This window comes from Agelaius tricolor, unplaced genomic scaffold (genome assembly GCF_023055355.1).
Source record: "Agelaius tricolor isolate 1412-34295 unplaced genomic scaffold, bAgeTri1.0.p SCAF_32, whole genome shotgun sequence".
Taxonomy (NCBI): domain Eukaryota; kingdom Metazoa; phylum Chordata; class Aves; order Passeriformes; family Icteridae; genus Agelaius; species Agelaius tricolor.
In genome coordinates this window covers 4,396,572-4,423,947 of record NW_027269292.1, presented here as the reverse complement: position 1 = coordinate 4,423,947, position 27,376 = coordinate 4,396,572, and the positions used below count along the sequence as shown (strand labels likewise).

Below are 27,376 nucleotides of genomic sequence, written 5' to 3'. Positions count from 1 at the left end.
CAAACTTTGCTGATCCACAGGGACAGTTTCAGGACATTCAAAAACAGCTTTTCTAGTTCCTGTTTGGGTTTTATTAGAACTTCCCACTAGGCCCCTTCAAAAATAAGATGTTTTCCCTCCAAACATGATGTCTTGAAAATTATTCCCCTGCAGTGTCACTCATGTGTTTTGAGTCCTAGGGATGACCCACCATCCACCTCCCTCCAAAATGGTGTTTTGAAGATGTGTCTTTTCCTACTTCCTCCCCAAAATCAATCTATCTTCACTGCTGCAGGCTTCCAGCTCCCTCACAGGGGAATATTACGGGCACTCCAAGGCCCCCATGCAGCAGAGGGGGATTAATCCAGGCAGATAAATGTGTCCACATGGAATCTGCCTCACAGGGATGGTATTGCATGTGGCTCTTTTTCCAGAAGTCCTGCGGTGCACACATCAAGTGATCTGGGCCCAATGACTTCAGCACTCACATGAAGATTACTCATCTAATTAGGGGGTTTGCAGGCTCTGCCCCGGCAGAGTTTCTGTGCGCCGGTAATGTCATTGCACTGACTCCTGGAATATCTGTATCTGACTCGGAGGTTTGGTTTCCTTTGTGCTTTCCCCGGTAGATCTGACCCCCCACGGCAGCAGCGGTGTTAAGCACAGGAACGATGCACAAATGCCGTTAGCTTTAGGATAGCAATGCTGTAAAAAGACAAAAACAACTCTTCAAAGCGCTCTTTAGCCAAGGAAGCGGAGAGGCGGACTGGCTTGTTTTCCGGTCAGCGGTGCCACCATCACTTTTCCCCGCCCCATCCCCTCGCCCACCCCTTCCTTAGGGCCACCCCCGGCCCCTCCAGCAGCCCCTTGTCGCCGTGTCCCCCTCGCAGCACCGCCGCAGCCGCGCTCCGCCAGATGCGCTCCCAACATCTGCCCGCGCCCGTCTGATGCAACCACAACATCACCACGTGGCCACGCGCAGCTGTTCCGCGCCGCCAGCCAATGGCAGCCCGTTCCGCCACTCCGGGGGGCGGGCCCGCCCCGCCTGCTCCTCACCCCATAGGTCACCCCGCACGTCCATCAGCGGCGAGCGAGCCAATGGGCGGCGGCACCGCCCGTGCGGCGGCGGAGCGGGGCCGGGGCGGGCGCGGGGGCCGTAGCGGCCGAGGCGCCGCGCCCGCTCCATGGAGGCCGCGGCCGAGGCCCCGGGGGCGCCCGCGGCGCTCAGCTGCTTCTCCTACAACCAGGACTGCACGTAAGCGGGGCGGCCGCCGCGGGGCGGGGGGGACGGTGCCGGGCCGCGCCGGGCGGGGTCAGTCCGGCCCCGCGGCCCGGAGCGCTGCGGGTCCCCACAGGGATGGCCCGGCGGAGCCCCCCCTTCACCGCGCACTCACGGGCCAGGATCGGGCTGCTCCAGCCCGGCGGAACCCCCCCTCCCCGCGCACTGACGGGCCGGGGTCGGGCTGCTCCAGCCCGGGGGAGCGGCCCCGGTGGAGGGGGAATTGAGAGCGATGGGCGGACTTTGCCTCCCCCGCAGCCCGGGGAGCGCCTGGGGACGGGCAGGGCAGCGGCGCTCCCCGGGCTTTGTCTGCGGGCGCTGTGTGGGCATTGGGAGGTGGCAGCGTTGCCCAGGGCCACCGGCACCTCCCGGAGGCTCCCGGTGAGCAGCGGTGCCAGAGCACCGCCCCAGCCCGGGATAAATTACAGCCGCGCTCCTCGCAGCCTTCCTGCCCTCCTGGGCTTTAACCTGATCCCATTTAAGAACTGTTCCCAACCGGGACAGCAAATCCCGCCCGGAGCAGCGAGGCACACACGGATGTGGCAGCCCGGAGCCAGGATCGGCCCTGAGATAAGAATCAGAGATATCGGCCTCACTCACACCTGGAAATGCCCTTTCCTTTGCCTTGGTGTGCCCGAACAAAGGGTGCTTTGAGGGATGTGGATGTGCTGCTGACGTGATCCTGCTGGTCGCTGTCTCCAGTGCAAACGCTGTGCATTGCTGTTACGGGCTGGCTGCTGGTTTAAGACCAAGGTCTCGCTGCTTACGGCATCTGGAACTGGGCAGAGACAGTGCTTGGCAAGACTCTGCCCACCACCCTAAACAGTGAGAGCAGAGCTTCCCCAGCCTGTGTCAGCACAGGTGGATCAGCCCCAGCTGAGGAACCAGCCCCTTCGGTGACCCACAGCTCCTGTCTGCGTCCTCCCAGGTGGATCTGGACCTGTTTGTTCCTCCAGCAGCCACAGGGCTGTAGGAGAGGATGAGTTTGCTCTCTTAGAGGGATGCTTGCCTTCTGTAGGCTGCAAGAGGCTCAGATGGAGAGCTGGATTCCTGAGTTTGTTACTCTGTATTATTTAGGTTGGAATCTGAAGTTGTGCCTTCACAGACCACTGTGCCAGGAACTACTCATTTCCTCAATGTCAGGGTTTAACCCCAGCCAACTCCTCGCTCAGTGAAGTGGAAAGGGAACCAAAAGGGTGAAAGTGAGAAAACTTACAGGCTGAGATAAAGACAGATTAATAATTAGAGCAAAAGCCACACATGCAAACAAAGCAGAACAAGGAATTCATTCCCCACTTCCCATGACAGGCAGGGGCTCAGCCATCCCCAGGACAGCAGGGAGGACAAAGGCCACCACTCCAAATGTCCTCTCTTTCCTCCTCCTTTGTCCCCTGAGCCTGACATGGGTGGCCTGGGGTGTCCCTGGGGTCACTTGGGGTCAGCTATCCTGGCTGTGTCCCTTCCCAGCTCCTTGTGCCCTCACTGGAGGGGTGAGGAGCAGAAAAAGCCTTGACTGTGCAAGCACAGCTCAACAATAACAAAAACATCCCCAGGTTGTCAACCCTGTGTTCAGCACAAACCCCAAACACAGCCCTGTATGAGCTAATGTGGCAAAAAATCCCCATCCCAGTCAAAACCAGTACACCATCCCTGCAGGGATTCAGCTCTGAACCAACAGGTTTTTGCTTTGTCTCTGCAGCTCCCTGGCCATTGGAACCACAACTGGATACAGACTCTTCTCCTTAAGTTCTGTGGAGCAGCTGGACCAGGTCCATGAAAGCAGTAAGTCTCCTGTTTCCCTGGGAGGAACATTGACCAGCAGCACCTTACATTTGTGGGAGTCCTTCACCTTTGTTAGAGCCCAGTTCTTTTCCCCTGCTGCCATCCTGACAGCAGCAGTCTGTGCTGCAGCCCAGCACTCAGAGGCAGTTTCCCACTGGAATGTTTCAGGTACATGAGCAGCAGCCCACAGGCTTCCAGCACAGCTGCTGGAGAGCTCCCAGGCCTTTAATCCAGTGTGGTATTTACAAGCAAGATGTTTTTAACAGGTTTTCCATGTAGAGAAGGTCACTCCCAGCAGGCCTGCAGCTCTTAGCTGTGCTCACAGCAGCATGTAGCACACACTGAGCAGCCCAAAACGAGCCTGGCCTCATGGAGCAGGGACTCCAGGCTGCTTCAGCTGAGCTGCACTGAGGATAACACTTCCCAGCTGGGTCTGTTCATCACTGGATTTGTTCTCAGTGGCTGCAGAAGGAGCCTCAGCAATCAGACACAGCTGCCTCATCTGGAGCAGGGTCCAGGCAAGGGGAAACAGGTCCCTGCTGGTGACACACTCAGGGTGATGAGCTGAGGCACAGCCAGGCCCACATGACAGTTGTGGGGCAGCCACATTTGTTCCTCCAGTGCAGCCCAGCCCAAACTGAGCATCACTCAGGGCTGGGCACGCTGGAAATTGCAGTCCCTGGGGATTTGGGTGCAGGGCCACCAGCACCATTGCCTGTGTCTTCTCCACACAGCAGGAGCCATCCCAAACACAGTCACTGCAGCCACTGCTTGCTTCCCCAGGGAGGCTGGGAGAAAACAGACCAAGCCACAGCCAGCTCCTGCCTCACCTCAATAAACCCCTCACATGCCCAGGAAACTCCTCTGACCAAAGGGAGGGAGCTCCTCCCTTTATATCCCCTTCCCGAGGATCTAGTGCAGCTGGAGGGCCTGAGGATTGGCTTCAGCTGGGCCCTGCCCAGCAGAGAGAGGCACAGCAGCCCTGTCAAACTGGGCATGTTTATCCAGTGGATATGTTCTCTGGTGCTTCATTTCTGCCTTCAAGGGAAGGTCCTTTTACCCCTTCCTCCTCCCACCTACTTGCTTTGTGCCAGGCATGGGAAGTTGTTCACAGAAGTGATGTTAACACCTTAGCACAGAGCTCCCAACCCCATTCCCTCGTGGGTCCTGTTGCTGCAGTGCAGCCCAGCTGAAGGCTCTGCCTTGCTCTCCTTGTGTGCCCAGATGAAATCCCAGATGTTTACATCGTGGAGCGTCTGTTCTCCAGCAGCCTTGTGGTTGTGGTCAGCCATGCCAAGCCACAGCAAATGAATGTCTACCACTTCAAGAAAGGGACAGAGATCTGCAACTACAGCTATTCCAGTAAAATCCTGTCCATCCGCCTGAACCGGCAGGTGAGAGGGGTTACCCACGCTCAGCCCACTCTGCCTCTCTGCTGCTTTTGCCTTTCCAGCTGGGAGCAGCCTGGGAGGTTTGTGAGTGGGATTGCAGGGGTGGATGCCTGTGCTCTCCTCCCAGCCCCACATGAGAGGCCTCTGGCAGGAGCTGCAGGGCTGTGCTATCAGCTGCCCCCACTGTTCCCTTCAGGAAAATGAAGCCAAGACCTTGCTTTGGTGGCAGTTACACAAAGGCTTTTTGTCATCTGCCTTCTTGCCTGTTCAGGACATAGCTCTGCCAAAAAAACACCTTTTCATGTTGCTCCCTCCCTTGAATTCCACATCCTGACTTCAGGCCCACCTCTGCCATCTTGGTTGAAAATGAGACCTTCAAAGTTGGTTACAAAAATCCAGGAGTAACTTATCTGCAACCCAGGAGTAACTTTTCCACACTTATCTGTGGATAAGGCAAAAAGCTGCTTTCCAACTGCTGCCAGCAGCCTTGGTTTTGTTTTAAAGGTATAAAACCCACTCAGGCCACTTACAAAGAGAGTTTTAGAGTGTTATTCTCTACAATGAGAGTTTTAGAGTGTTATTCTCTACAAAGAGAGTTTTAGAGTGTTATTCTCTGATGTGACACAGCCTCGTGCAGCCCTGAGCTCTTTTGGAGGATTTTAAGTCATCTTTTCTTTTTGTCCATAATTATTTTCCAAGTATATGCCCTAAGAAGCAGAGGACATTTGACAATGAAGAAATAAGCAGTCTGGGTAATTGTATATAATCAGCCTCTCCTCAGTTAGCAACAGTGAGACCTGCAGTGAGCTCTCTGGGCTGAGCTTCCAGTAAAGCTGTCTTTGACCAGGAGTTCCTGCACTACAATAAATCTGTCCTAAATTGATTTTTTTCACTTAAGCTTACAGTGAAACTGGCAAAAGAGAGACTTCCTTTGAATTGCAGATAGATGTGTGTGTATAAAAATAAACTGGGAGGTTCTGCTGAGCAGCTCCAGGAGATTGGTGTGAATAAAATACATTCAGGCTACTCCCCTTGTGGTGCCTGAAGGTGATGCACAGTCCCAGCCTTGAATCCACATTTCTTGGCTGCATTATAAGCTGGGGTTCAAATTCCTGGGCTGAGCTCATCCTCTGGCTGTGCCACAGACACACCTGGAGGGATTTGGAGATGCCACAGATGTTTAGAAACACAGAATCACAGAGTCATTTAGGTTGGAAAAGACCAGTAAAACATCAAATCCAACCATTCCCCAGCACTGCCAAGGCCCCCACTAAACCCTGTTCCAAAGTGCCACATCCACACATTTTTTAAATCCCTCCAGGGATGGTGACCCCACCACTGCCCTGAACATGTTCAATGCTTAATAACCCTTTTCACAAGAAATTTTGTCCTCAAATCCCATCTAAACCTTCCCAATTTGGTAGGTTGGAGGGGAATCATTATTTCAGTCTGCATTCAGGAGTTAAACTGGTGCCCATCAGATCCTGCATGTGACACTTGAACTCTTGCCTGAGCTTCTGTAGGAGAGCTGCACTCCCCTGGAAGTTCACAGAAGGACAAACCCCAGACAAGGCATTAACTCAGGGAAATGGTGACAAATTAACCAGGAGCAGGTCTCAAACAAAAGCTGCATGTTTCAATCTGTTCTCTCTCTGGAAAAGTCCTCATTGTGCAAACAAGCAAAGCCCTCAGTTGTTGTTGTGGGAATTCTGAGTTCAAGCTCCATGATAACTCTGAATGTGTGGAGATGAATGCTGATTTGTCTCAGAGTGGGCAATCAGGCTGTGCTCTGGGACTGCTGGGAAGCTCCTGGGTTTTCATTCCCTGCTGAAACCCTGCTGAGCTCTTTGGAGAGGTTTGAGGTGTTTATTTGGCTGTGTCCAAACCCATTTCAGCCCCCAAACACAGCTCAGCTATCTGACCTGATCCATCCAAACTCCAGAACGAGCTGGTGAGCAGTGACATTTTGGACAATTAGCAGTGCCTTGACCCCATGTACCAATCACAGCACCTTCTCTGAGGCTCTGTCTGTGTGCACAGTGAGGATAAACCCCATCCCAGTGCCCCTCACAGGGCCACAGGGCTGCATGGAGGCCAGGAGGGGTCAACCAGCGCTCTCCAGCTCCTGCTGAGCTTGTCCAGACCTCCTCTGCCTCTTCACATCCCAAATTTTCCTGGATTTTGTCCCTGTGGGTGCCAGCATCTCTGGAAACATCTGGAAACCTCCCTTCCTTCACCTGGACATCAAGAGCAGCCCATTCTGGGAAAGCACATGGTGGCTTTGCCCAAATCAGCTGTATAAATATTCCTCTGCTTGCAAGTGGATGGCTCTTACTGTAGAAAAGGCAAAGTCTTCCTGGAAATGCAAAATGGCTCTGACACAGCCCCAGATGCTGTGGTTAGCAGGAATAGAAGTGGGAAAGAGTTTGATCTGAGAGTAATGGTGGAGCAAAGCAGAGATTTTTAATGTGGGTGTTTCAAGTTAGTGACTAAGCTCCACATTTAGATACTAAATAAGTGGCCTCATTTCTGAAGAGGTGGAGGCTTCCTGGACATGGATTTAGGTGCTCCAGGATGGATGGGGTCTGGGCTTAGGCTTTTATTGGGATGTTTGTAGTGCTTCTGGACTCTTGGCACCAAGGGAGGTGAAGCTGTGCACTTGCTGGACTTACAAAGCTCAGCCCTTCAGCCAGACCCAAAGCCTGGTCCCAAAAAAAGCCTCTGTGTAAAAAGCCTCTGTGGTGACACAAAGCTGAGTGGCCACAGAGGTGGTGGCCCAGGGCTAAGGTCACAGCATCAGGCTTCCCTTTGCCTTTCTGCCCTGCCTCCTCCTGGCTTGGCAGCTCCTCCTGGCTGGGTGGATGTTCCTGGCAGGGTCAGCAGGAGAGGCACAAGCACCTGAACTTGGGAAATCCCAGCTCCTCAGCCAAGATGGTGCAAGGGTGACTGTCCCTAACAAATGAGTCTCAGCTCTGTGTCTGTGCAGTTCTGCAGGGCACAGAAAGCAGAGTTTTCCCTGTTGACACCAAAGGGGAAAAGAAACATTGATGTGCTGGGCAGGTGCATTAAGTTTAGCAGCAGTGGCAGACCCAGCAGCTCCATTTGTGTCCCAAATGAGGAAGCAGTCAGGGCAAAGGGCCTGCATTCCCATCTGGAGGCACCCTGACAAGCAGGACTGCAGCCTCTCTGCTGCCAGGTCTTGGTGATCAAAAAGTAATTTGTTAAGAACTGCAGAGAAAAGTTGGGGTAGGGATGGATGGGGTGTAACCCTGGTGGGTCCTTCCTGTTGCTGGGGGTGTGGAAGGTGCAGAGGAGCACAGAAGTCCTGGTGTTTTGTCTTCTCTCTGAAGCAAGACTGGATGCAAAAACTCTCAAAACAAGAGTTGTACAAACCCAACTGTGAGAGGGGATGGAGAAGCAGAAGAGGTCACGTTGCTGTTCCATTTCAGTGTGTGGGAAATTCCTGTTGGGTTTGTCTGACAGCAAAGGTTTGGGTTTGGGAGGTGTGGGAGCAGCAGCCAGAGGCACTGCTGGTTCTGTGCATGTCCCCTGTGTCCTTGCAGAGGCTGGTGGTGTGCCTGGAAGAGTCCATCTACATCCATAACATCAAGGACATGAAGCTTCTGAAGACTATTATGGATACACCTCCCAACACAACAGGTGAGCATGGCAGAACTGTGTGACAGGGAGCTTTGGAGAGCCACAGCTTTGTTTGAATTTAAGCCAGCCTGTGGCCTGTGCATGCTCAGCCAGCACTGGGAAGTCAGAAATGGATGGAGCAGAGTGTGTAGAGACCCACAAAGATCACTGAATCCAACTCCTTGCCCTGCACAGCAGCATCCCAACATCCCAGCCTGAGCCCAGAGCATTGTCCAGACTCTCCTTGAGCTCTGTCAGGCCTGGGGTGTGACCCAGCTCTGTCCTGAGCAAAACCCTGCCCTGTCTGGAGCAGACCCCTGCTCTGGCCAGAGCAGATGCATCAAAGGAGAGCAGAAATGGGCAGAAGGGTCTGACTTCCTTTTGGGGTCAGCTCCCAAAGTGATCACTGGGGACAGAACACACAGCCAGGCCCAGCCCCAGTCCCTGCCACCTGCTGTTGCTGCAAAGCCCAGGGGCAGGGCAGGTGGCTGCAGCACAGATCCCGTGGGTGTGGCACAGGGGGAATCCGGCTTTCCTGCTGCTGGCAGAGGCTATTTTTAGCAGCAGAGAGGGAAGCTTGGCTGGGTGCCCACGATGCTGTGCTGTCCTGCAGCATCCTTTCATGGCTGGGTGCTCTGCTGATGTGCTCACGCTTGGCCTCGGGGCTTTCAAGGGATGCTCTGCCAACAGCTCCCCTGACCTACTTCAGGTCTCACCAGATGGGCTCTCTGTGTGGATTAAACATGCTGAATGCTGCAAATATAATTAAAGTTTAAAACCTTCCTGAGAAGGCCCAGCTGCAGGATGGGCAGGGATACCCAGGCCTGGAGCTGTTCTGCAGAAGGGCTGAAGGATCAGGTCATGGTTTAAGAGCAGCAGGGCAGGACTGGGATGCTGCAGATCACAGGCTTCACATGGGCTTAGTGTTTTAAACCCCTTTTACTGCAGCAGCTGTTATTGAAATGAGCTGAGTGACAAGTGCAGTGTCTCTGTTGTCCCTGGGCCACCTGCTTTGGTCCCAAGCTTGACCCCAAGGATGTTGTGTGCAGTAGGTCAGGGCAGTCCAGCCTCAGGACAGCTTGTTTAGGAGTGGGAATCTGTGCTGGGGGGTTTAGGAGCACATGGGAAATGTGCCACCCTCCTAAAGTGTGTGCCCTGGGCACGGTGACAGCAGCACAGGCAGGACCAGGGTTTGCTGCAGCCACACTGGCCAGTCACAGTGAGATCTCTGCCTGTTCTGGCCAGCACCTGGCTCCTGATCCAGCCTCCTCCACGTAGGAGAGGAAAATGCCCACGGTGTCCAAGACAGTTGTTTTTCATGTGATTCACATCAGGGGCAGGATTTGAACCAAGGAGGTCACAGTGCTTGGAGTGACTTGTGTGCTGTGTGGGTACATCTTGGGAGTGACTGCAGCTTTGGAAACCTTGTGGCTCCCCCCAAGCCCTTGATGTGCCTGGACCTGCTGGCCTGATGGCATGGCCAGGCTTCCTGGGCACAGTAGCATTTTTCCCTGCTGCTTGAGGAAGCCACCTGTGACGTGGCACTCTCAGAGATGCCATCTGAGCAGTGCCAGCCTTCCTGAGCCCCATGGCTGAGGGGCTGCTGCTGAGGGGAGAGGAGCATCTTCAAAGGCTGCCCGTGGCCCTGTGATCTTGTTCTTTGTGTGTCCCCGAGGTCAGCCCAGTACACTCACATCTGTGTTTTCCCCTGGCCTGGTTTTCCGGCTGCTCTGCCGGCCAGAGGAGCAGAGGGAGCGGGTGACTCACCCGGCTCAGAGCTCGCTTTGTTCAGCCCCAGCCTTCCCTGATCCTGTCTGAAAGGGCTCTGCTGATCTCCCTGGGCTGGGGGATCACCATCCAGAGGGGGCAGGATGCTCATCAGAGCCGCAGTGTCTGGGCTAGCTTTGCCTTCCTCCCATCCCTCCCCCCTTAATTGCCTTTTACTGGCCCGCCTTTGCTGCTGCCCTGCGTGCTCCTCATGCTCCTCGTGCCTCTCCCGGTGCGCCATTCCTGGATGATGTGCACGCCTCTGGATGGATGGGGAGCGGATCCCTGGGGCCTCTGGCTGATCCTGCAGCTCCTGGCTGTGCTGTGCTCTCTTTGTTTGGTTATAAACAATGACCTAAAACGAGAGCTCCGGCCGATCCTTCCCCGCTGCTGCTGGGCGGGGGCCAGGGCCGTGTCCTGACACGGGGCTTGCACGGCACAGCACGGTACGTCCTGTCCCATCTACGTGCTGTGTGGCTGTCCTGCTGTCCCCTTCACTCCCATCCCATCCCATCTACGTGCTGTGTGTGGCTGTCTGCTGTCCCCTTCAGTCCTGTCCCATCTACGTGCTGTGTGTGGCTGTCTTCTGGCCCCTTCCATCCCATCCCATCCCATCCCATCTACGTGCTGTGTGTGGCTGTCTGCTGGCCCCTTCAGTCCCATCCCATCCCTTCTACGTGCAGTGTGTCTGTCCTGCTGTCCCCTTCAGTCCCATCCCATCTACGTGCTGTGTGTGGCTGTCTGCTGGCCCCTTCAGTCCCATCCCATCCCTTCTACGTGCAGTGTGTCTGTCCTGCTGTCCCCTTCAGTCCCATCCCATCTACGTGCTGTGTGTGGCTGTCCTGCTGGCCCCTTCAGTCCCATCCCATCCCATCTACATGGTGTGTGGCTGTCTGCTGGCCCCTTCAGTCCCATCCCATCCCATCTACGTGCTGTGTGGCTGTCCTGCTGGCCCCTTCAGTCCTGTCCCATCTACGTGCTGTGTGTGGCTGCCCTGTTGGCCCCCCTTCAGTCCCATCCCATCCCATCTACGTGCAGTCTGTGGCTGTCCTGCTGTCCCCTTCAGTCCTGTCCCATCTACATGGTGTGTGGCTGCCCTGCTGGCCCCTTCAGTCCCATCCCATCCCGTGCTGTGTGTGGCTCTCCTGCTGGCCCCTTCAGTCCCATCCCATCCCATCTACGTGCAGTGTGTGGCTGTCCTGCTGGTCCCTTCGGGGTGTCCCCACTGCCTTTAACCCCACAGTTTCCTCTGCACGTGGGATTAGGTGGGATTCCCGCCACAGGTCAGGAAGCTCAGGTCGTGCTGGAGCCTGGAGTTGGGTTTGGGAGGGCTGTGAGCGCACGGATGTGGGGCAGGAAGCGAGTGAGGCACGCTTGGTGTGTGACAGGATTCACTGGGCTGCATGCTCAGCCAGCAGCGGGAAGGAGGCAGGAAGAGATGCTCTTTTCCGAGGTCACCTGGGGGACAGCGGATGGATGTACCCACACACGTATCCATCCGTCCCTGTCTCATCCTGTAATTCCTGCCCACTTTGAAAGGAGCATTTGGGAACCTTTGTGCTCATGTTGGCACAAAACCAGATGGTGCTTATGGGGAAGAATTCCCCCTGTGCTTGAGATTTCGCTACGTTCAAGTTCAAGTTGTTCAAGTTCAAGTTTCTTTTCGGTTGGAAACTCCCAGCACAGCTGGCGCATTTCCTTTGTCTTTCTCTGCCTCCCCTTTCCATTCAGAGCAGGAGGAAATGGCACTGCCTTCAGCTAGGCTGCAACAGAGCTGCACCCACACTGGGCTGCTCCTCTGAGCTTCCAGCCCGGCACCTACACCCTGTGCACATCTGGACGTGTCCAGATGTGGCTGGACAGGAGTGCTGTCAGCCCTCAGACCCACATGTGCCGTTTCATGCACCTATTCCTGCCTTCTCCAGAGAGATAATGCAGGAGGAGGAGAGCCCGGAGCGTGCTGAAAAGCCGGATCTGGGTTCCCTGTGCTCGGGGAGGGTGGCAGGGCCCAGCCGCCGTTCTGTCCCGTACCAGCAGATGTCCCCACGGCCGAGGTGTTCCCAGCGCCGGGGCCCAGCGGTGCCAGAAGGAGCCGGAGCCCGAACCCCCGCCATGCCCCGTGCTGTGCTCCCCCCAGCCACAGCCTCAGCCGTGTCCCTGTCCCCCTGCCAGGTCTGTGTGCTCTCTCCATCAACCACGCCAACTCCTACTTGGCTTATCCCGGCAGCGCGACCAGCGGAGAGATCGCGCTTTACGACGGAAATACTTTGGTAAGTGCGAGGCTCAGCCTTTGGATACCGGCAGGAGCTGAAAACAAACAGAGCCACAGCAAAGCCAACGGGGCCCTTGGGAGGGATGAATAAATCCACTCCACCGAGCTGGAGTGCGAGGGAATTGCCTGGCAGGCACATCTGGACGTATCCCCCTTGCTCGGAGCTGACAGCTCTGAGATCAGGACGTGCATCTCCCAGCACAGGATATTCAGGGAAACGTGACCCACTGCCCTGCAGCCCCAGGGCCACTGCCAGGCTCACGCTGGGGCTGCTGTGGGAGCGTCAGCAGCAGATCCCATGGGAATGATGTGGCCAGCGTGGGTCAGGGGGGTTGGAGCTGCTCCAGGCACAGCACAGGACCTGGAGCAGCTTTGCTGCACCATGGGCTGGAAGGGATGCCTGACCCAAAGTCACAGAGAGGGCAAAGTGTCCAAAGTCCCCTTAGGAAATCTGTCCCTGGCTGGATGTAGGGTCATGATTATCTGCTGTTTATGCCAGGGCTTTGAGTTACATAAGGCTGGTGGCTCCGTACGTGCAGCCAGAGCTGAGGATCTGCAGCAGGGGAGGAGCAGAGCACAGGGAAAATGCTGCTGCTCTAAGAGGTGCTGCAAGGGCTGGGGCTCCCTGCAGGTACCAGGGTGGTGCCACTGCAGCAGGACTTGCTGTACAGCACAGGGAATTGCAGGGAAGGGCCAGGCTTTGGAGAGGGTGCAGGCACAATCCTGAACTCTGGAGAGCTGAGGTTCTCTGCCCCTGGGGTGAGTGTCCTGTAATCACAATGGCCATAATAGCAGAGGAATGAACTCAAGGCAGGGCAGAGGTGAAGTGCTGAGGATGTTGAAGGGATCCCATCAGCACACGATGATCCCATGAATCCATATCAGCAGGTGTGGATAGGCTGCAAGGCAGGAACTTTGCCCTGCTTTCACACAGTCCAAGGACCAGCGTGTCCCTTTGCCCACACAGTCCAAGGACCAGTGTGTGCCTTTGCTCTCACGTTCCCTTGTGCCCTACAGAAAACAGCCTGCACCATTCCTGCCCATGATGGGCCTCTGGCTGCTCTCACCTTCAACTCCACCGGCTCCAAGCTGGCCAGTGCTTCTGAAAAAGTGAGTGAGTGTGCCTGCAAGTCCCCTCCCTCTGCCCAGGGCTGCATCAGCACCCCTGAGCTGCCCCTTCTTAATCACAGCCAGCAGAGAAGGGCCACTGACTGGTCATTGTATGGGATCAGATTGAGCCCACCTGGCAAACAGGAGGAGCCTTTGCACATCCTGAGTTTCCTGGGTGTGTCAGGGAAAGGGCTTGGGCTCCTTGGCCTGCTCCTACGTGGTATTTCCATTTGCATTTTTTGCAGGGCACAGTCATTCGTGTATTTTCCATTCCTGGGGGGCAAAAACTCTATGAATTCCGGCGAGGGATGAAAAGGTCAGTTCATTCTTCTGGCAGTGACAAGTACACAGAGGGCTCCCAGAGCCAAAGTGTAAACACAGGGACACAGGGCAGCGTCAGATCCTGGTGGCTTTGACATCTTTTGCAGAAGGAAAACAAGAGCAAACGTATCAGCTCAAAATGTCACTGTGCCAGGCTGTGCCCAGCTCATTGATTCCTTCCTTCAGTGTGTCACAGAATAGGGACCAGACATGGAGTCACTCAATTTACTCTGTCCTTTCTTTTTTCTTATTTGAAATCATGGAAGTCCCCAAGATTGTCAGAGACCTAATTCTTGCTGAACCTGTGCAGGAGATGCTGTTTGTGTCCCACTGTTCAGCACTTTGGCTATCCTCCCTGGTCTCTGCAGCACCAGAAGCTGCAATGAGGCTGGCACAGATGTTCCCTCCACAGGCAGCTCTGTGAGCAAGGACATTTCCACCTCTCTGGCTGTTTGTCACTAGCTGGAGGCTACCCCCAGCCCTGCTGAGCAAAGGGATTAGGGAATGGCTCATCAGTGAGCCCACAGGCTCAGCAGCAGCTGTGCAGGGTGATCCTCACCATGGATGGGTCTCCTTCCTGCCCATGGGCTCCTCTGTGAGGCAAACCCAGCAGTTCCCCTTGAGTGGGTTGCAGTGGGAGTGACAGTGCTGTCCTTGGCTCTAGGTATGTGAACATCAGCTCCCTGGTGTTCAGCATGGATTCCCAGTTCCTCTGTGCTTCCAGCAACACTGAAACCGTGCATATCTTCAAACTGGAGCATCTCACAGACAGGTGAGGGCTTAGCTTGGCTTAACCTGCCTGCCCCAGGGCTGGGTCTGCTTCAAAGCTCTGTGTTTACACAGCTGCTCTCCACGTCCTCACCATGTACTCTCCATGAGCAATTCCAGGTGCACAGTGTCCTTGTGTCCCGAGGACTCACTCTTTGGAAAGCCACACACTGCACCCCTGCTGTCAGGCCTCTCTGGCTTTATTAGGTGCCACTGTCCCCTGTGACCTCCAGCCAGGCTGGTGCACAATGTGAAGGTGCTCCAGAAAACCCCTCACCTGTGTGAGATCAGGTCTGCTCCTGACATTTTGTCCTGCTGATCATGCTAACCCCACTGACCCTGCTTTGTGACCCCCTCAGCCGGCCAGAGGAGCCTCCAACCTGGAGTGGTTACATGGGGAAGATGTTCCAGGCTGCCACCAACTACCTCCCTGCCCAGGTGTCAGGCATGATGAGCCAGGACCGAGCCTTTGCCACCGTCCGGCTGAACATCTCCGGGCAGAGGAACATCTGTGCCCTGTCCACGTACGTACTGACCCTGCTGAGCCCTGGCCAGGCCAGCCTGACCCCGTGCCCTGCCTGCAGAGCAGTGGGGTGGGTGCTGCTGTGTCTGTGTGGATGAGGTTTTTGGCCTCAGGATGCTTTTCCCAGCAGGATTCAGAAGCTGCCTCGGCTGTTGGTGACGACGTCGGATGGACATCTCTACATCTACAACCTGGACCCCCAGGATGGAGGGGAGTGTGTCCTAATTAAAAATCACAGGTAACTCTACCTCCACTCACACCTCATACAGAAGCTGATATTTTAAGACATGAAGGGAAATCTCACCTGGCAGCACAAAATGGAGCTGTAGGAGCAAGAAAGTTCAAACTGAGTTTGTGATTGGAGCTGCCTGATCTGACAGGCGTGGCTGGGAAGCACAGCAGCAGGCAGGGACACAGGGCTTCTTGCAGGAGAAACCTGAGACATCTCAGATGCCATGGCAGCTGTGGGATACCCCAGCTTAGACTGGGCAGGGCTGTGCTTTAGGAGATGCCCCAGCAGCAGAGCTCTGACCATCATGGTGGCAGGAGAGCAGAGCACCTTCTCCAGCTTGGAGTGGGTGCTGGAGAGCTGACTGGGGGTGGGATGGTGTGGAGTGACACTGTGAGCTTCTGTGAACAAAGCCCAGTGCCAAAGCAGAGGGATTTCTTTGTGGAAGGGGTTGTTAAGCACTGGAAGGGGTGCCCAGGCAGGTGGTGGGGAGCCCCAGAGCACTGAGGGCCACATGCAGTCATTCCTTGAGCGACTCATCCTTCCTGGAGTTGTTCAAGGAGTGACTGGATGTGGCCCTCAGTGCCCTGGCCTGGTGACAGGCTGGTGGTGATCACTCAAAGGTTGGCCTTGATGATCTCAGAGGTCTTTTCCAACCAAAATCACTCTGGGATCCTGTGAAAACAGAGCCTCCCCCGCCGCTCTTCAGGCCATATGCAAATCCCATTAAGCACGTAACCCCCCCGCACACATCTGGGCTGCTTGGCTCCAGATGTGAAGCCTTTGGGGTGGGGTGAGATGTAACATGTGCTCCAGGCCGGGAGGTGGCTGCCAGCCAGGAAAGTGCCAGCAGCTTTTGGAAAAGCCACAAAACAAAAGCGCTTCAAAGCTGCGCTGTCCAGCGCGCGCCGCCCGCAGCCCCCAGCCTTGTCATGTGGGCTCCTCTGAGCATCAGAGGGCTGAAAAGGGCCCTTGGGTCATGAGTTACATTACATCATACGATATCTCTGCTCAAACTCCATCCTAAACTAGCCAGGGCTGCTTTTCCCATCTAGTCTGCTCCTGTTGGAAGCCCTTCGGAGCCCCCTCTGTGATTAGAAGCACTGTTTGCCTTTGTAACCTAAAGCTTTTGTGGTCAGTCTGTTCCCTTCTGTTCCCATGCCAGCATTGTCCTCCAGTTGAAGTGGTGCTTCCCCTATCTCCTTCTTCACCCCCTGCTTTCCTTGTGGAGCACAATGCTCCCCTGTCCACAGCACTGCTGGGGCTGCTGCATGCAGTGATGGGGATGGGTGATGTGCTTCGAGGAGATGTGGATGCATGGGCTTGTCTTAGCTGGAGCTGGGGAGGAACAGCCAGGGTCAGAACTAACTCTTCTCCCCTCTCTTGATCTGTACAATTAGTCTGCTTGGCTCAGGAAAGATGGAGGAGAACAAAGAAAACGACCTTCAGCCTCCAGTACCTCAATCTTATGCAGCAACTGTAGCCAGACAAAGTACAGTGCCTTCAACTTCGACCATGCCAGGTGAGCACCACATGTGCCCTTCCTCAGGAGCCACAAAACCACCTGGGGTAAAGTGGAAAGTGTCCCACATTCCAAGGGCTCATCCAGGATCACCACAGCTGCACTGCACTCTGGGGCAGCAGGACTTTGGATCTCACTGAGTTCATCTCAGGCCACAAAAACAGGGCACGAGTTTTCTGCTCTGCTTCCTGTGCCAGCTCTGCTCCCTGTGCCACAGACAGGCCCAGGGCAGAGCAGGAACCACTCTTTGGCAGACAGCAGCCGCTGCCAGGTGGTTTCCAGGGGTTGTGACCATGGGTGTAGGAGTCAGGGCTCACTGGTTTTGTGTCAGTCACTGACACAGTCAGTCACTGTTTTTATGGTGAGATTGCCACAGTCTCTGAAGCTGGTACACCTTGCACTAAACTGCTGCAGGAAAAGAGTGAGTGACTGTCTCATTATATTCCCAAGTGTAAGATCCACATCCAAATGCAGATCTTACTCTGAAATTGGTGCTTGGGTTCATGGCTGAGGAGGAAAGCTGCTGCCACAGGAGCTGGCCATGGAGTTCATCCATGGAGACACCTTCCTCTTCCTCAGTCCATGAAGCAGAGGAAGCAGCTCAGTGCCAAAGAGGTGGTAACAGAGTGTGCTGCTGTGTGCAGCCTCCTGCCATCCCTTGCTGCAGTAACCCTTGGTGTTTTCCCCTGGCCAGGTTACTCGGAGGACGGCGGAGCCCTGCGCGGGGAGGTTATCCCAGAGCACGAGTTTGCAACTGGACCAGTCTGTCTGGATGATGAGAATGAGTTTCCTCCTGTGAGCATTCGGGACCCCTAAACCTGCAGTGCAGCCCTCATGCTGAGAAGGAAGTAGTAACCTCTCCCAGAAGAGATTCCATGTCCCTCTCCTTGTCCCAGCTCACTGGGAAGCCTAAAATAACTGGATGGGTTCTAGGGACAGTGGCAGGAAAATGACACCCCCACTAAACAGCAGCTGGGGATGGGGCAAAAGTGATCAAACCTAAGCAGAGATAGATCTGAACAAACCTGCTGAATGGTGTTCAGATCCAGACCTAACCTTTGTGCCTTGAGCACAATTCTTCTTCTAATATTACCAGGAATAGTTTTAATTGGAACAATTTAGAAATAAAAACTTAATACCCTGTTGCATTTTCAGTCAGTTGTGTTAGTTCATGGAATGCAACTGGAACATACCTGAACCTCACCAGTCTCTTCATTTCCAAGGTAACTGAGAAGGAAACTCCTTTTCCAAGTACAAAGATGAAAGGAATAACAGAGTTTTAAACCATTTTATGATTTTTATGTGGCACTTTCTCAGTTACCATTGGAAGGAGCTAGTGGATTTTTCAATCTGACTTCAGCCTGGCAGTGTCTTTCTGGCTCCTTTTCCTATTCCACACTCATTAATTAAGTATCTAACCCCTAATTGGACAAATGTTGGTCTGTGCTATGATCTGGTTGTAATCAGTGGTGTCTTCATAGCAGTAATGCAGCAGAATACTGTAATGGATTTCAGGTTGCAGCCTTGGCAGGCTTCTGGAATTCCTTACTTCATTTTTACATATCCTGCTGTTGGAGTTTTGCCTGAAAAGGAGGAAGTACAAACCTTATTCCAGGATTCATTCCATGTGCTGAGCTGACCTCTGTGAGGCACCTTCCTCTGAGCTGAGGCAAAGTGTTACTTAGATAAAAGGAGGCAGGCCCGTGACTCCCTTTGAGCCAGCACCACCTAAACCCAGCTCAACTCACACAACCCTCAGATTATTTCTTTCCTTACCTGCACCATTCCCTGCTGCAAACTGGGAGCAGGAATTTCCCAATTGTCCAACTCCATTACTCAAGAAGGATATTTAAAATGTCTCCCTTGCTGTGCCCACAGAGAAGGTGATGGCCCAGGCCCCTGGAAGGAGCAGCAGGGACAGAGAGAAATCCTTTGTTTCCTTCTGCTAAACCTGCTCTTGAACTCATGGTTTGGGGACAAGCAAATGCCAGCAGGCAGGGATCACGCTGCTCCTGAATGAGGCTTCCTGCTGGGACTGTGCTGGATGAAAGCAGCCCCAAACCCCTGCTGGAGCACAGCAGGTGCTTTATGAAATGAACTTTGATCCCTCCAGATCCTGTCATTAACCTGACAGAGCAGTGACATGTGTATTGTTAGGGAGGAGGAGGTGTGGCAAGGGAAGGTGCTTTCCAAAAATACTCCCTGATAACGGTGCCTGAGCAAATGGAGCTTCCAGATAAAGCCCTCGCTCCTGGCTTTGGGGTTTGCCCTCGCAGTGGGAGCACTCAGGATGTTTGGATGCTCTGGATTTCACTGAACTTGGCTGTTTTCTCAGCACTTGAGATCTCCAGTCTCAGTGAAGGGGCTTTCAGGCATCGCTCACTCCTGTGCAGAGGAGGAGGGGGAGAAAACCTGACCTTATCCAACAAAAATGTTTTGACAGCGCTCGGCTTTGCGGAAACATGGGAAGGGTTTTGTTTGTTTTCCAGTGTGCAACAAAAAGACTTTTCAAAACCTCAAAACTTGTGACAAAATGGAATATTCACCCGCAGCCCACGGTATGGCTTTGAACTCAGACATGGTTCTGGAGAAACAGCAGTGCTCAAACCCCACAGTTTCTCCCCATTTTGAAACCTCTTGTCTTCCCTTGACCTCAAGCAAGACTTCAGAGGCTCTGCTGTTAAAGACTGAGGAAAACCAGCCTCAGCCTGACATAAAATCTGTCAAACACTGCCTGTTCATTAAGTGGAAGGAGGGACAGATCAGAGAGGAGATGAGGAGCCCAAGGAGGACTCGTAAAAAGTGGCCTCACAAGAGGGGACGTGGATGTTGCTGCTGGTGGTGTCAGGATTGCAGAAGGAGGTTAAACCAGTTCAGTGACAATCCCTGCATGGATGGGGTGGATTCAGCACTCCCAAGTCACTGCTGGTCCTGGGCAGGAAGGACTCAGGTGTCACTGAGGAGGACAGGGGGCTGGAGCCATGGCTGCTGTGCTGGATGTGCAGGGAGGAGGCTGCAGAGCCCTCACCCTGCAGCATCAGAAGATCTTACAGGGTGGGAAAAGCAGAACCAGCTCTGGCTGCAAAATTCTGGCAATTTGGGCTGTTTTCTGCTCACCTGCCTGAGCAGCCACCCCTGTTCTGTGGGTGGAGCAGGGAGTGAGGCTTCCAGTGGTGCAGGGAGATGCTGGGATGTGTTATGGGCCAGGCAGGGCACTGCAGTGGTGCTGTGAGGTTTGGCAAAAGAAATCCTCCATGGTTCTGCAAGCAGCACAGCCTGTGTGCAGCTGGGGAGTGCAACCAGGGGACCTGCCCAGAGCTCCTGGGATTCAGTAGCAAGGAGGATTCCTTTCTGCAGATTGGTCAGTGCTTTCCAGACATAGGTGATCCATCCTGCATTTGGCTGCAGGGCCCAGAGGTGAAGCTTTTATCAGGAGAGCCATTTCATTAAGTCAAGTGAGACTGCAATCAGCTCTTCAAAGGCAGCTTTCCCTCACTGATACTCCATCACTCTTAACAACCATCTCTTTTCCATCAGTTTTTGGCTGCTCCAAAACAGTTTGGGCACTTTCCTGGGCTGCCAAAGGATGCTGCTGCCTGTTGGAGGGAAAAAATCTACAACAGGGCAGAAATCAGTGCCCTATCATGGGGTCCCCACACTCCTCTGCTGCTCCAGACCTCGATGTTGATGTAACAAACACGGCTGCAGATCCATCTCTGGCTCTGTGGAAGCACTATTGGCCCAGATTCCTCCTGGCTCTCTGCTGGATGGTGTTTCCCTCATTCTGTTGCATGGATATGGACACTTAATTATTTTAAGTGATTATTTTTTAACAGCTGGCTGGCAGCAGAGGAAAGGCCACAGACTTTCCACTGAGGCTCTACTTGTAATTATGTGTCATAGGGGATAAGGGAGTTTGGCAGAACCTGGCTCCTGCCCTTGTAGCTCAGAGTGGCATTTTGGGCAGCTGGGGCTTGCAGGATTAAGCCCAGCTTATCAGTACATTATCTGAGGCCCCCTGGGAGCTGTGCCATCCAGTGTCAATGCTTGTGCCTGGAAACCTGGCCACTGATGGTCCTGCAGCTCGTGGAGAGGCAGCCCTGGGAGGAGGAGCTGGCAGAGAGCCTCTGCAGCAGGAATGTGGGGTTCTCATCCCTCCCAGGTCACACCTGGCAAGGCTGGAGCTGGGACAGACCTGTGCCAGCCCTGCCCAGGCCTCATCAGGAGCAGGGGCACATTTCACCCAGCATCTCTGTGGCAGGAGTAGCTGATGGAGGTGAATCAGGCTCTGCTGCTGCCTCTTCTTCTCTGCTCCTGCCTTACTCTTTCACTCAGAGGCTTTGCTGGTGCTTAGGATGAGCTTTCCCTCCCCTAATCCTGTCTGACATGTTGGAGTTGAACTCTGGGATCCATCCAGAGAGCCCAGAGCAATTCAGGGATGCCCAGCACAAACCTTTCCCTCCGGCCACGCCAGAGCTGAGCTTTTTGGGAGCACTGAGTGAGGCAAATACACTTCATCCCCAGGAACTGCACTCCCCAAAGCCTGGCTCTGCTGAGCCCAGTGCCAGCCAGAGGCCAGACCCACTTATCACTGCTCCAGATGGTTCCTGTTCCCAGGACTGTCCATTTGGGGAGGGGGAGAGCAAATAAATAAACCTCTCCCCAATCTGCCTTTGAATGGAAAGTAAAACACTGCGGGACATCCCTCCCCCTGCTCCTCCCATGTGCGTAAAACCAACTGGAAAAGCTCCCTGGTGCTGGGAAAAGTAAGGCCCTTGTGTTTTGATTTTGGTAGATAATCTTGTGCCGTGGAGGTCAGCCGGGCAAGGCGAAGAGGTCGTGAGGAGAAGCAAAACAGCCACGCTTGGGACAGCTGCTGGGAGGTGCTCTGGAAAAGCCAGGAGTTTCGAAGAACAGATCTGTGAGTCCCCAAGATGAGAAAAAAAAATATATAAATTAAGGTTGGGCCAGGATTTCTCCACTGTGTAAGTGAAGACCTGGCCCTGTTAGCCCCTGTTTTAATTTGTGTCTGGGTGGGGTGTCAATGTACTGTATGCACATGGCTCTATTTAACAAACTCTATGTTAGAACCACAGTGTAAATGCTAATTTAATCAGATTTGTATGTAACCAGAATTTTATATACCCATTTGTCCCTTTTCTAATTTATGCTGTTTTATGTGTATAAATGTACTTATAGGAAGAGATATTAAACTTATGTCTTTGTACAGTATATACAGACTATTTTAACCCAGGCAAAGTATTTTTGCAGTGATATTAGAGAAGATGCCATTTGCTATGTTGAAAGACAGAATAAAGTCACAGTCTGTCCCTGGCAGCTCCTGCTGTTCTTTTTGGGGCCCTAAAGGTGTCAGTCTGGATTAAGTTTGGGGAGTAGGAGGGGTTTTGGGGGCTGGGGTGAGGGCAGCACACCTGGGTGAATCCACACAAGTCCTTACAGCCAAAGAAAGATCTGGGTGTGTAAATCAGAATCCAGAATGGTTTCAGAACACCCTCACTCAGCTGCTGAGAAATCCCAGTGGTTTCTCAGGTTTCAGTTGCGCCTTCATTTCTGCCTTTGCAGCTCCCCAGGCCTTTGCACCTGCCCAGGAATGGCCCCACAGGAGCTGTTCCACTCCATTTGTGCCTGCACTGGGATCAGCAGGAGCAGCTCCTCTGCCTGGAGCCCTGATCTGCTGGGAGACCCCAGGGCAGGAGCCCTGACCTCCCAGAACCCCCCAGTGACACCCTTGTGTTTTCTGAGAGCTGCTGGGGAGCAGCCCCAGTTCTCTCCCAACCCCTTGGATGTCCCAGCACAGTCCTGAGCTCCCCCCTGGCAGGACAAGCTGAGCACCCTTCCCACGTGGATGGCAGCCCCCAGGGACAGCCCAGGTTCCTCCTTCCTTCCTTCCTTCCTTCCTTCCTTCCTTCCTTCCTTCCTTCCTTCCTTCCTTCCTTCCTTCCTTCCTTCCTTCCTTCCTCCCTCCCTCCCTCAGCAGCTGTGTCCCACCATGACCCCTCTGAAGCAGCTCAGCAGGCAGCTGAGGGCCAGGTGCTCCCTTTCCCAGAGCACTCCCCTCGTGCCAGCCATGAATGTTCCCCCTGCAGCCACCAAACTTGCAGGGTCTGTGCAGCAGAAGGGCTGATTGCCCCAGGCTGTGAGCCCCATCCTCCCCTGCCTTGTGCTCCTACAGCTGCTGCTGTAAGGTTTCTGTTTAGGAGAAAACCAAGCAAATGTCCCAGAGGAATCCTCTCCCAAAGCCAACTCTCACAGAAGGTAGTTTTAATCCAAGAGCTGTCTCTTTCCTACAAAGAGCTTTCCTATAAAGAGCCCTACAAAAAGCCATCCACATGCCCAAGGTCCAAAGGGGACCCTCTGTGTGCTCCCCCAAACCCACACCCAGCTCACCTCCCTCCTCCCAGCATGGAGCAAAGGGAACCACAGCCTCCATCCCTCTCCATGGCCACCTCCAGCCTGCAATTCACAGACACCACCCTTGGGAAAGGAGCAGCCTGAGCAATTATTTGCTTAAAGACAAAGCCAGGGTGTTCTGCTTTCCACATGGGGGTCCCGTGTGGCTCCGTGGGCCCCGTGGCACCGGCAGCCCACGTGCTGCACGTTGCAGCAGGGAATTGCAGCTGGGTCCTGGGAATAATCTGCAACTGAGACATTGTCTGCTGCAATGTCCTGCAGGGCTTGGGCATAAGCCCTGCTGATGGCAGGCAGCACTGCCTGGTACTCCCTGGAGGCCACATCCAGAGGCTCCTGCTCCTGGATGTCACGGTCCAGGTTGAAAATGAGGGGTGGGTGGTGCTGCAGTGCCGGCCCAGTGCTGCCATCACAGGCCATGGCCCCTCCTAGGGAGGAAATGGGAGAAAAACCCTGGAGTCACAGAGGTGCAGGGATCACCTCTGTATTCCTCACCCACCCACCCACCCAGGAAGGCCATTCCCACCCCATCCCAGCTCTTATTCCTGAGACCCACCCCAGGCTGCAGCACCACCCTGCAGACACAGCTCAGCACATCCTTGGGTCTGCTCTTGGCTGAATTAACCTGAGCTGCTTTTCACCTGCATCTGCAGGGATCTAAGAATTCCAGAAGGCTTTTCCTAGACTTTAGACCCTCTGGTAGGGATGCAGTACCTGTGGTGTAGAAGGCCTTGTACTGGGCCAGCCGCAGCGCCTCGACCTCGCCCGCCTTCCCCGCTGCGCCGCTGTTGGGGTGCAGCAGAACCTGCAGGGAGGACAGGACAGTTCCTGTCAGCCCAAGGCAGGGAAAACCTGCTCCATGAAATCCACTCCCTCCCCACATGAGCCACATCCCACCCCTGAACACATTCACAGCCATCATTCAGGCCCTGGACTCTGAGCAACAGCAGAGCTGTGAGTGCTGAAGGTGCTTTGCCTTCTCCTGATTCTGTCTCACAGCAAGAAAATGAGTAAATAACTCTGAAGGGTAGGTGAGCATTTAGCCAACACTGAACCCACCACATGAATTCATTCTTTGGCTGGGAAATCTCAAATTGGTGAACAGAAACCACTACACGAAATTGGTGTTTCTGCCCAGTTTCAATCTGAAACCACCACAGTGGGATGATGGCAGAAGGGCCCCAGGGAACACCAACATCTCCCTTGGACTTTCCTGGCCCTGCAGGACCCTCTGAATTTACCTCCCAGTTCTATGGCAGGAAAGGCATCACAAAGGCTCTGGGGCTTTCAGCAGAGCAGGGCAGATTATCATAAAATCCCAGAATGGTTTGGGTTGGAAGGGACCCCAAAGCCCATGGCCAGGGACACCTTCCACTGTCCTGGGTTGCTCCAAGCTCCATCCAACCCGGCCCTGGACACTTCCAGGGATGGGCCAGCCACAGCTTCTTGGGATAACTTGTGCCAGGGCCTCCCCACCCTTAAAATTAAGAATTTCTTCCTAACATCCAATCTAAATCTCCCATTTTTTACTCTAAAACCATTCCCCCTTGTCCTGTCACTAAATTATTTGGGAACCAGGGTGGTGCCAGGTGCACCCAGCACCTCTCTGGGTGCTCACAGCTCAGCCAGCAGTGGGGACATCCAAGGGAGCTGAGCCCCAGGCTGGAGCCAGCAGCCAGCCACGAGCTGAGGGTGAGCTCATGGAGCAGAGGGGAAGGTGAGGTGCTGGAACATCACTCCCACATCCCTCCCGTCCGTCTGACTCACCCCGCTGTGCGAGGGCTCCCTTCCCTGACAACAGCCAGGAACGGGGTGAGCAGCGAGGGAGGGAGGGAGGGGTGGCTCAAATCTCTCCCTTTTGGTATTTAGGACACTTGATCCACACAGGATGGCTGCTCTGGCACTGGGGAGTGAGGAGACAAGTGAGCTGGACACTCCAGCAGCTCCTCTCTCCGATAACATCTGCCGCGGAGCCAGTGCCTTCGCTGAGGGATGAGTCACTTGAGGTTTCCTCCCTGGGATTTGAGTTTAAAAGTGATTCAAGAAATTTCCACTGTGCTAAAAAATTAGAAACATCTGCTGGAGTTGTAGGCAGCTGCAGTGCCAAGTTTAGTAACAGCACTCACAGCTGATGAGTGCAGCAGTGCCTGAGCAGGTGCCCGGCACGGAGCCCTGGCCCTCAGGGAGCACCCTGGGCACCCCGAGGTGTGCATCCCACCCTGCCTGGCACAGGGAATTCCAGGCACCCTAGGCACCCCGAGGTGTGCATCCCACCCTGCCTGGCACAGGGAATTCCAGGCACCCTGGGCACCCTGAGGTGTGCATCCCACCCTGCCTGGCACAGGGAATTCCAGGCACCCCAAGATGTCAATCCACACTGCCTGGCACAGGGAATTCCTGTCCATCCACACTGCCTGGTACAGAGAGTTCCAGGCACCTTGGGCACCCCAAATTGTCCATCCTACATTGCCTGGCAGAGCATTCCAGGCACCCCAAGATGTCCATTCCACACTGCCTGGCAGAGCATTCCAGGGATCCCAGGCACCCAGAGGTGTCCATCCCACACTGCCTGGTCTGGATGTAGCCACTGTCTCACATGGGACTGGTTGGAAACTCATGCAAGAAATGCCAGGGTTCAGGGTAGGGGGTGATCTCCAAATGCTCACACTTTCTTTTATTGCTCTCTATTGTAAGGCAAATTATTTGTTTAAAAATCATCTTTTGTAATTTGGTTGTATCTTTTTGTGGTTTTGGGGAAGTAAGAAGGGTGTGAAGTGGGAGAGGTGGTGCAGTGTGAGCCTGGTGCAAGGAGGAAGCTCTGCTGCAGAGTGCCCTTCTGCTGACACTCCTCGGGCAGCATAAAAGAGCTCCAAAGCAGGAATCAGCAAATATTCAAGGCCCTGTGAAGCCAAGGGACCAGGAACTGAACCAATTAATCTGTCTCCAGCCTTAAAGCTTTGCCTACACCTTTAACAGCACAGCTGGGATGCTGCCAAGGGCACTCAAATCTCCCTTCCTACAAACAACCACGTTCCTAAACCTCTTAAAACCCCACACTTAGAAAATCTGTTATAATTTACTGCATAATTAAGGAGCTTGTTTTGATTCAAGAAACATTCCCAGATCTGGAACTCTTCCATTAATCCATGGCTATTATTTTAATAAATAAAAAATAGGGGAGCAGAGGGGTGGGAAAGCCTTTTCCCTGCTGAAAATTCATTGCTTGAACTTGGTGCTCTGGGCTATTCACATTGAGCTGATGGACAGAGGGATTTACAGCCCCTGGTACCCTCGGTGCTCCTTGGAGGATGTGGTTTGTTTTTCCTGCCAACAGCCCTTGCTCTCAGCAGGACCTCGGTGTCACCCCAGCCCCGTTCCTGCCTGTGCCAGCAGCGAGCACAGGCTGGGACACTGGGACAGCCCACACTGGGAGCTCCAGCCACCCCAATTAGGAAAGTGTGGAAATTGGGCATTGGAGTGAGCAAGGAGCTGCTTTCAGGAGGATTTGTGTCAAGGGAAACCCTGCACGGGGTCACTGTCGGCCGCTCACGGGCAGGGGCTGGGAGTGAGGAGCCAGGAGAGAAGGGAGAGAGGGGGACAGGAGGGGGACAGGAGGGGGACAGGAGGGGGACACGGCTGCTGCCCCCACCCCACGGGGCTGTGGGGCCCTCCAAGGGCAGCCCACCCCATGGCAGGGTGATCCCAGCCCTCGGGGGGAATCCACACAGGAATGAATGGCTGCACCCTGACACCCAGAAAACCACTGCTCCCAGCAAACCATCATTCCCAAAAAAACACCACTACCTGCAAACCATAGCTCCCAGCAAACCATTGCTCCCAGCAAACCATCATTCCCAAAAACCCACCACTACCAGCAAACCATTGCTCCCAGTAAACCATTGCTCCCAGCAAACCATCATTCCCAAAAAAACACCACTACCAGCAAACCATTGCTCCCAGTAAACCATTGCTCCCAGCAAACCATCATTCCCAAAAAAACACCACTACCAGCAAACCATCATTCCCAAAAACCACCATTCCCAAAAAACCATCACTCCCAGTAAACCATTGTTCCCAGCAAACCATCATTCCCAGCAAACCATTGCTCCCAGCAAACCATCATTCCCAAAAAAACACCACTATCAGCAAACCATTGCTCCCAGCAAACCATTGCTCCCAGGAAAACCATCATTCCCAAGAAAACACCACTCTCAGCAAACCATCATTCCCAAAAAACCACCACTACCAGCAAACCATTGCTCCCAGGAAAACCTCATTGCCTGTAAACCATCATTCCCAAAGAACCACCACTATCAGCAAACCATCATTCCCAAAGAACCACCACTATCACCAAGCCATCATTCC

At 54.1% G+C, this 27,376-nt stretch overlaps 2 protein-coding genes across 8 annotated transcripts in view; one reads left to right on the top strand and one right to left on the bottom strand.

Moving 5' to 3' along the window:
• The first annotated feature begins 1,077 nt into the window (after positions 1–1,077).
• On the top strand, positions 1,078–21,919 carry WIPI1 (WD repeat domain, phosphoinositide interacting 1). 3 transcript variants are annotated; one of them, XM_071451414.1, is made up of 13 exons: positions 1,079–1,234; positions 2,958–3,040; positions 4,265–4,434; positions 7,995–8,091; positions 12,010–12,107; positions 13,127–13,219; positions 13,465–13,535; positions 14,205–14,312; positions 14,668–14,832; positions 14,962–15,069; positions 16,461–16,582; positions 17,277–17,377; positions 21,378–21,919. In XM_071451414.1, the coding sequence occupies exons 1-13, from the start codon at positions 1,164–1,166 to the stop codon at positions 21,423–21,425; spliced, it is 1,335 nt and encodes a 444-aa protein (XP_071307515.1). In that variant the 5' UTR covers positions 1,079–1,163; the 3' UTR covers positions 21,426–21,919. The 3 variants fall into 3 exon arrangements, with proteins under 3 accessions (XP_071307516.1, XP_071307515.1, XP_071307517.1); XM_071451416.1 differs by having other exon boundaries at positions 17,277–17,430; positions 21,378–21,511; XM_071451415.1 differs by lacking the exon at positions 17,277–17,377 and having other exon boundaries at positions 1,078–1,234.
• A 928-nt stretch (positions 21,920–22,847) lies between these two features.
• The window catches only part of ARSG (arylsulfatase G), a 31,449-nt gene continuing 26,920 nt past the window's right edge, over positions 22,848–27,376 (bottom strand). For all 5 annotated transcript variants that reach the window (XM_071451406.1, XM_071451408.1, XM_071451407.1 and 2 more), the window contains 2 exons: positions 23,726–23,816; positions 22,848–23,439 (listed from right to left, as the gene is read on the bottom strand). In XM_071451406.1, the coding sequence (XP_071307507.1) occupies positions 22,987–23,439; positions 23,726–23,816 (544 nt within the window). In that variant the 3' untranslated portion in view covers positions 22,848–22,986. The remainder of the gene's footprint in view (positions 23,440–23,725; positions 23,817–27,376) is intronic.

Bases quoted from the DNA above. Each gene is read 5' to 3' on its own strand.
- WIPI1 (XM_071451414.1), top strand. From the start codon at position 1,164: ATGGAGGCCGCGGCCGAGGCCCCGGGGGCGCCCGCGGCGCTCAGCTGC. The intron at 12,108-13,126 runs GTAAGTGCGAGG...TGTGCCCTACAG, and splicing joins TTTACGACGGAAATACTTTG to AAAACAGCCTGCACCATTCC. The intron at 13,220-13,464 runs GTGAGTGAGTGT...CATTTTTTGCAG, and splicing joins TGGCCAGTGCTTCTGAAAAA to GGCACAGTCATTCGTGTATT.